Source organism: Rana temporaria, chromosome 10 (genome assembly GCF_905171775.1).
Source record: "Rana temporaria chromosome 10, aRanTem1.1, whole genome shotgun sequence".
Taxonomy (NCBI): Eukaryota; Metazoa; Chordata; class Amphibia; order Anura; family Ranidae; genus Rana; species Rana temporaria.
Window position 1 is genome coordinate 141,571,972 of NC_053498.1, and position 9,061 is coordinate 141,581,032.

At 49.5% G+C, this 9,061-nt stretch overlaps 1 protein-coding gene across 2 annotated transcripts in view; it reads right to left on the bottom strand.

The window, feature by feature from the left end:
• Positions 1-7,917, bottom strand: part of TRIM28 (tripartite motif containing 28) — a 28,837-nt gene extending 20,920 nt beyond the window's left edge. For both annotated transcript variants that reach the window (XM_040326446.1, XM_040326445.1), the window contains exon 1: positions 7,494-7,917. In XM_040326446.1, coding sequence (XP_040182380.1) covers positions 7,494-7,746 — 253 coding nt within the window. In that variant the 5' untranslated portion in view covers positions 7,747-7,917. The remainder of the gene's footprint in view (positions 1-7,493) is intronic.
• Positions 7,918-9,061: the final 1,144 nt, after the last annotated feature.

Consider the following 9,061-nt stretch of genomic DNA (forward strand, 5'->3'; position numbering starts at 1 on the left):
AGGCAAGTAATGGGCTCCGGGGGAAAACAAAGCATGCATGGGAGCAGACATGGAAACAATGCTCTGCAGATGTTCTGTCAACATATGCCCATTTCTCGGGCACAATTTAATGCTATGCAAGCAGCAGAGGGACATGGTATTTATTTAATTTATTAAAATGCTTATTGAGAGCGCAGTCTTTACCCGAGGGCCTTGATGCGCTGCTGTTGCGCCGCGGGTTTACAGCGAGGCACAATCTGACATCTACTGTGTCCCTCCGCTCATTGCATAGCTTTTAATTGTACCCGTGAAATGGTATCGCCTGTTGAAAAAACCCCTCCTACAATGTGCGCATGCACTATGGTGACATCACGCCAGCAGATCGGCAACTCAGCTAGAGTGCCCTTCCGTTCTGGATGGGCACTTTGACGGAGACACAGACACCCAACGTGCATTGTACTGAGAATGGGTCCTTAGATCTACTAAAAAAAAAAAAAAAAGTTAAAAGTGGAGTTCCACCGAAAAAAAAAAAAAAAAACTACAAGTTTTGGGAATCTTCCCCCCCCCCCCCCCCGTCACATTTGGCACCTTTCTGGGGGGAGCAGATACCTGTGGCATTTGCTCCCACTTCTTGGCACAGAGCACCGCGGGAACCTATGCCATGTCCAGCGCCTACTGTCCTCCCCCGCTGTTTTCTGGGAAACACACAGATCCCAGAAGACATTAGGGACCAGTGAGGACACGCAGTAGGGAACCGAAGCTGCATGGCTTCACTTCCCGATTCCCTCACCAAGGATGGCAGCGGGGGCACCCTGGACGACATTGTGGGCACGCTGGACAGGTAAGTGTCAATTTATAAAAAGTCAGCAGCTGCTGCATTTGTAGCTGCTGGCTTAATTTTTTTGGCGGCACTCCACTTTAAAGGGCCCACCTCACTGATTACTAATGAATAGATGGTTCAGCGTACAGATGAATTGATGGCTGTACGGAAACAAGGAATGCACAGAAACATGATCCACGTACTTATAAGCACTGTAGTGTGAACGGGCCCCTAGATTTACAATCAACTGAAGGTAGAGAAAGGGCCCACCCCACCAATTACTGAATGGTTCATAGTACAGATAAATGGATCATTTGCACTCCTACATGGGGGGCGCACAGAAACAAGCTATACACCTTGGGTGTTGTGTAAATGGGCCCTAGGGCCCACCCCAACGATTACTGATAAATGGATGGTTCAGAGTACAGATGGATGGCTCACCCTTCTGTATTGGAAGAAAGGGATGCACACCTTTCCATATACACTATAGTGTGAATGGGCCCTTAGATCTACAATCTACTAAATGTAGTTAAACGGCCCTCCCCACCAATAACAGATGCATGGATGGTTCTCCAATGGAAAATGGAACACACAGAAACAAGATGCACTGTGCACACATGTTTACGTGTGTGAACAGGTCCTCGGGAACAGGGCTGTGGAGTCGGTAGATAAATGTTCCGACTCCTCAGTTTTATGTACTTCCGACTCCTCTGTATTAATATGCGAATGTATTTTATACATTCCTTGAGGGAAAGAAACGCAACCTACCACAGGACTACTGGCTGGGAAGCCAACAGTCTACTGCAGGGGTCTCAAACTCAAATTACCTGAGGGCCACAAGACAAGTTTCCATATCCCATGGGGGGCCGCATGCAAACTTTCAAACTTCAAAAACAGTACTGGTGTCAGCGAACGCATTATTAACCCTGACCACTACACTGCACACTGACCACTCACCATCAGGGTACAGCACATCAGGGCACAGCACACATGAGTGCACAGCGCACATCAGGGTACAAAGCCCAGCACATCAGGGTACAAAGCCCAGCACATCACATAGGGGTACAGCACAACAGGCCACGGCAGGGCATATCAGGACAGGGCACGTGGCACAGTGCAGGACATGGCACATCAGGGCACAGCACATCAGGACAGGGCACAGCACATCAGGGTACAGGGCACATGAAACAGCACATCAGGGTACAAAGCCCAGCACATCAGGGTACATGGGGCACATCCGGGTACATGGGGCACATGGCACATCCGGGTACATGGGGCACATGGCACATCAGGGTACAATGGGGCACAATCAGGGCACATACGAGCACACCAGGGCACATGGGGCACATGAGAGCATATCAGGGCACAATCAGGGAACATGGGGCACATCAGGACAGGGCACATGGCACATCAGGGTACAGGACATGGCACATCAGGGCACAGCACATCAGGACAGGGCACATCAGGGTACAGGGCACATGAAACAGCACATCAGGGTACAAAGCCCAGCACATCAGGGTACCCCATGTACCCTGATGTGCTGGGCTTTGTACCCTGATGTGCTGTTTCATGTGCCCTGTACCCTGATGTGCCATGTGCCCTGATGTGCTGGGCTTTGTACCCTGATGTGCTGTTTCATGTGCCCTGTACCCTGATGTGCCATGTACCCTGATGTGCTGGGCTTTGTACCCTGATGTGCTGTTTCATGTGCCCTGTACCCTGATGTGCCATGTGCCCTGATGTGCTGTTTCATGTGCCCTGTACCCTGATGTGCCATGTGCCCTGATGTGCTGGGCTTTGTACCCTGATGTGCTGTTTCATGTGCCCTGTACCCTGATGTGCCATGTGCCCTGATGTGCTACTCCCCGGCAGCCCCCCTCTCTTCTCGTCCATCTCAGATGATGTCACAAGCAAATGGGGATGGACGAGAAGAGAGAAGGGGCCGCCGGGGAGTAGCAGTGTGACATGAGAGACAAGTGAACTTATGACAGACGCTTCCTGCGCTACTCTTCATGCACCTCGATCTACACTTCCGCGGGACACGCCCTGCCTGCGGGCCATTTAAAACCGGTCCGCGGGCCGGTACTTTGAGACCCCTGGTCTACTGTATTGCACAGTTTAAGCAAAAGACAAACACAATGAAAACAACGTTTTTTTATTCTAAAACATGATTTTCCTAGGAGAATCCCATAGTCATGTTTAAAGTTTAAGCTAACAATCGGAGTTTACAAGTTTTTATAGCCTTAGCTAAATGACAGCAGTTTTTCCAATGGTTTACAGCTTCAGTCTTGAACTATTGGCCCTCCATTCCCTTCACTTATACAAGTGTCTCACTCTCTAGTCCTGCAAAAAACATATTTATTTAATCCCTTATCAGTGAGAGGCTAGGTTACACATGGACGCTGCGTTCCCTGTAAAAGCAGAACACAACACTATGGAAAGTATAAGTATTGCGTGCCATATAGTGAAGCACATGAAAAGCATGCTTCTTCACGGTCACTTAACGTGTTCGTTTTGCGGTTACGTGAGGCACTGCATGCATTGGTCTTTATTCTTACAGTAGAGAAGTCATTAATTATAACTTTTTGTGAATTGGGACATTTAAACTTGCTTTTTTTTTTTTTTAATTCCAATCTAAATTTAGTAGGAGTCGGTGCATTGTTTGCCGACTCCAGGTACCCAAAATTTCCCCCGACTCCTCGACTCCGACTCCACAGCCCTGCTCGGGAATACAACCCACCTTACTGATCAATGAATGGCTCACCTGTACACATTTTATGCATTCAAGTGTAAACGGCCCTTATATCTGCAATCAACTAAATTGTTAAAAGCCCACCGATTACTGATGAATGTATGGCTCTCCCTTCTGCATGGAAATATGCACACCTTTCTATGCAAGTTGTAGTGTGAACGGGCCCTTAGATCTGCAATCTACTAAAGGTAGTTAAAGGGCCCTCCTCATTGATTACCGATGAATGGATGAGCGTACAGATGAACAGATGGATGGCTCAGCCTTCTGTATGGAAAAACGGAATGTACAGAAACACGATATGTACATTTTTATGTGCATTGTAAGTGGGCCCTCAGGTCTACAATCAACTAAAAAGGTAGTTAAAGGGGTTGTAATCCTATGCATTATAGTGGTTGTAAAGACACTTTTCTCATTTACACCTACAGGTAAGCCTACAATAAGTCGGTTCACACTAGGGCAGGTGTCTGCAACCTGCGGCTCCGGAGCCGCATGCGGCTCTTTTGAACCTTTGCCGCGGCTCCGGGGGACCTTTTTGAGGGTAACGAGTAATCTACCTGATTACTCTTACCCTTGCGGTAATGCCGTTCCCATTACTTGGGCGGTGTTACCGCAATTACATCTACTGCGCGGCTTGCAGGGGGGGGGGCATGTGGCCACAGGCCTGAGCTGGCCTGTGATTCGGTCACGGCACGTCATGTGACTGGCCACAGAGCTGGCCTGTCTGTGCTCGTGGCACAGGTGGCGCTGGCGCATGCACGCGCCTGGAGTCTCCCGCCCGCCTTAGCCTGTCACGACTCGAGATCTCTCAGCTCAGCCCCCGACATATCCTCCGCTCCGGATCAAATACCGTGGCCCTGCGAAGAGAGCGAGACAGACGACGAGTGACACAGACAGTAAGAGCACTAGAGCAGGCAGCGCAGGTGAGGACCGGCATCATGTGTGGATTGGAAGTGTCTGGGACTGGGGGGGGGGGGGGGGGGGGGGAGCGGCCTAGTCTAGGGCTGGGGGCTGGGGCCAGCCTGGGCATGTGGAGGTGGAATCTTATCTGATATATTGTACAGTATTGCATTTGCTGGGCATGTGGAGGTGGAATCTTATCTGATATTGACAATATTAGATAAGATTCCACCTCCACATGCCCAGCAAATGCAATACTGTACAATATTTTGCGGCTCCCAGTTTTTTTTTTCCTTCGGAAAAGGGTCCAAGTGGCTCTTTATGTCCTAAAGGTTGCAGACCCCTGCACTAGGGCGACACGACTTTCAGACACGACTTAAACATGAACCACAGGGCGATCTGGGGCGATTTACAACACAACTTGAGTCGTCTCCAGGACAGGAGACTTTCCAGTGGCCAATAAAACAACAATCAGCTCTGGGAGGGGGGCAGGAGAGGTTTGCCTGAGAAATGTATGTTATCTTCCTGGAAAGTCACTTCAGTTAAGACAGTGATCCGACTTCTGAGGCGACTTCCAATGGGACTTCAATGGGTACAAATCGCCTACAAGTCGGATTGAAATAGTACAGGAACCTTTTCTGAAGTCGGATCGCCTTGAGTCGTGTGTATTAACACCGCTCCCATTCACTTCCATTGTTTTTCTCTACGGCGCGACTTGGGACGACATGAAGTCGGATCGCAAGTCGCCCCAGTGTGAACTGGCTCTAAAGCTTACCTGTTGGCAATATCTTCTAAACCTGCACGGTTTAGGAGATATTTGCCAATGACAGGCACCGCTGTCTACGGCGCACTGAGAATAGCCGTCTTAAATTCAGCAATGCCAAATTTGACAGCTTCCACGCGTATGCGTGGAGTGACATCATCGCTGCTCCGGCCAATCACAGCACCGACGATACCCAGAAGTAACCTCCTAGGGCGATTGAATGCGGAGGGGGACACAAGGATGGCTTCTGGCGCTTCGTTCCGAGGCAAGTACATGCATAATGAGCTAGTATGTTCGTCATACTAGCTCGCCATCTTGCAGGTTTTTTTATTTTTAAATGTGTAACTGGGTTTACTTCCTCTTTAAAATACGATGAGGGGGTAGGAGCCGTGAGAGCCCACAGAAGTCGAGGTTCAGGGCCACCGTGCAAAAAAAAAACTACACAATGGGGGAAAGTATGACATTTTTAAATAAAACAAAGCTTTACAATCACACTGTTGCTGGTAAACGTAAATGTTATACTCTACATTGTGACATAAAATAAAAAATTCTAGACACGAAAGCAGATTAACGAGACATGCAAAAGCAGCAAAGCTTCCTAGCCGTCAAGTTAAATCGTTCAGGAGAGGTTAAATGTCCCGTGTACATGAAGCCTAAAGGGACCTCTTATTACAGATGAAAAGATGGATAGATAGGAGAAATTATATATATATATATATATATATATATATATATATATATATATATATATATATATATATATATACATATACATACACACACACACACACACACACACACACATACACACCTTTCCATATGCACTGTAGTGTGATGGGTCCTTAGATCTACAATCAACTAAAAAGGTAGTTAAAGGGCCCATCCCATTGATAACTGTCAAATGGATGGTTCAGAGTGCAGATGAATGGACGGCTCACTCTTCCGCATAAAACAAAATAAAAATGCACAGAAACAAGATACACATTCTTATAAATCTAATAGCGTTAAACGGCCAAAAGATCTACAATTAATTATATTTAAAGCGGGAGTTCACCCATTTAAAAAAAAAAAAAAAATCTCCCCTTAGCTTCCTGCTCGTTCGGTCTAGGGGAATCGGCTATTTATATTAAAATAGGTGCAGTACTTACCCGTTTTCGAGCTGCATCTTCTTCCGTCGCTTCCGGGTATGGGTCTTCGGGAGCGGGCGTTCCTTCTTGAGTGACAGCCTTCCGAGAGGCTTCCGACGGTCGCATCCATCGCGTCACTCGTAGCCGAAAGAAGCCGAACGTCGGTGCGGCTCTATACTGCGCCTGCGCACCGACGTTCGGCTTCTTTCGGAAAATCGTGACGCGATGGATGCGACCGTCGGAAGCCTCTCGGAAACCTGTCAATCAAGAAGGAACGCCCATTCCCGAAGCCCATACCCGGAAGCGACGGAGAGGATGCGTCTCGTAAACGGGTAAGTACTGCACATATTTTAAAATAAATTGCCGATTCCCCTAGTAATAACGCGCAGGAAGCGAAGGGGGAAAAGTGCCCTCTAAGGGTGAACCCCCGCTTTAAAGGGCATAAAAAAATGCACAGAAACAATGCACTGCAGGCACATTTGTATGCATGTCATAGTGGGACCAGACCCTCAGAGCTACAATCCTCTAGACGCCCCCCACCCCCGCACAGGTAGAGGGCAAACCCCCTTTAACTAGTTATAGTGCAGAGATATGCAATTAGCAGACATCCAGCTGTTGCAGAACTACAAGTCCCACGAGCCATAGCAAGACACCCAGAGGCATGATGGGACTTGTAGTTTTACAACAGCTGGAGGTCCACTAATTGCACATCTCTAACAGTATTCAGATGATATTGGATACGATGAGGGCATTAGATACATGGGTTGTACTTCTTGCTCACTCTCCCATCACCGCTGGAAGATTCCAAAGGTTGTACAACCAGATTGGAAGGTGTGGGGTCGCCTGTAGAGATCTGATTGGCCGCTCAATTACAACGCGGCCACTCAGCACGTGGTGCTGGCCCGTGTGTATCACGTGGTTGCAGGCAGGTTGCTATGGGAGACATCCGGGGCCTATACACAATAACACTGGTTGCCCCGTGTAGGGGGGCGGAGGGGGCGTGCGGGGCGCCTGGCTCGGCCTGTAGGGAAGGCCCGTCCCCCGGAAGCCGCTCCGCTCTTTGTTCTGCGGCCTCGTGGTGCCGGGCGGAGGGGGAAGCCGGGGACAGGCCGCGCGGCATGCCGGGATATCCCGCGCTCTCTCTGGGTCTCTCACCTGCTTCGGGCTCGGCGCTGCTCTCGGCGGGCTCGGGACTCAGGCAGTCGCGGCACACGGAGTGCAGGCAGGGCAGCAGCTGCGGCTCCCGCTCGGTGTTCAGTCGGGCTTGGCACACCCCGCAGTTCTCCATGGACTCCTGTCCGTCCGCCTCGGCCCCGCCGCTCTCCCCGTTATTAGTAGTGGCGGTAGCAGCGGCGGCGGAGACCGAGGCGGCCGCGCTCCTCTTCTCACGAGTGGCGGAGGCCGACATTGTCTGTCCTCAAGCGGGCGGTATAGGTCGGCGGCGGCTGGTTCTCCGGCTGGCGGATGGATACGGGGGGGCGACGCACCTCTTCCTCACACAGAACCGCGCGAAAAGAAGAATCCCCCCAACACACCGACCGGAGGAACAATCAATAAAGAGTGCGTGCCCTCTCGGCGTGATGGCGTCACATGGACGGGGAAAGGGGCGGGGACAGGCCGTCAAGGGCGCCAAGTGCGCGGCGAGCGGACTGAGGGCCCGGAACTACTTTCTGATCCAAAAACTCCCTCCGCGCCTTAGGGGCCACATCACTCCAGTCAGTCACAGCACAGAGCGCGCCCTTTTCTGTGTGACTGGAAGAAGGCCGTGTTATGCACTGATCAATAATACTGTGTACATTCCAATCACTGAGCCTTTTATGAACTGCATGTATCCCAATCACTTATCATTAAACCATAACACTGTGTGAATACTAATCAATAAACTATTATACCATGTTCATCCCAATCTACAATAATTCACACAGTGTTCAGCCCAATATTGTGTACACTCCAATCACTTATCAACACTGTACACCCCAATCACTGATCAATACTGTGTACACCCCAATCGCTGATCAATACTGTGTACGACTGATCAATAAACAATAACACTGTTCATATACCAATTAATCAATAAACTATTATACCATGTTTATCCCAATCTACAATAATTCACACAGGGGCAGATCCACAGAGAGAGTACGCCGGCGTATCTACTGATACGCCGGCGTACTTTCAAATTTCCCGCGTCGTATCTTTGTTTTGAATCCTCAAAACAAGATACGACGGCATCTGGGTTAGATCCGACAGGCGTAAGTCTTCGTACGCCTTCGGATCTTAGATGCAATTCTTCGGCGTCCGCTGGGTGGCGTTCCCGTCGTTTTCCGCGTCGAGTATGCAAATTAGCTATTTCCGACGATCCACGAACGTACGAGCGGCCGTCGCATTCTTTTTCGTCGTCTCTAGTCGGCTTTTTTCGGCGTATAGTTAAAGCTGCTATTTGGTGGCGTACGCAATGTTAAGTATGGCCGTCGTTCCCGCGTATAATTTAATTTTTTTTATTTCGTTTGCGTTAGTCGTCCGTAAATCGGGCTGGACGTAATTTACGTCCACGTCAAAACAATGACGTCCTTGCGAGATGACGAGATGACATCCATGATAGGCGGAACACTGAACAGAGGCTCTGCTGGTAAAATTGGTGTTACGCCTATCACGGAACAGCCTGAGGAGGAGGCGCGTCTTTTGAATAATGGACGCCCGCAGCCTGAGAAACTCTGCAAACA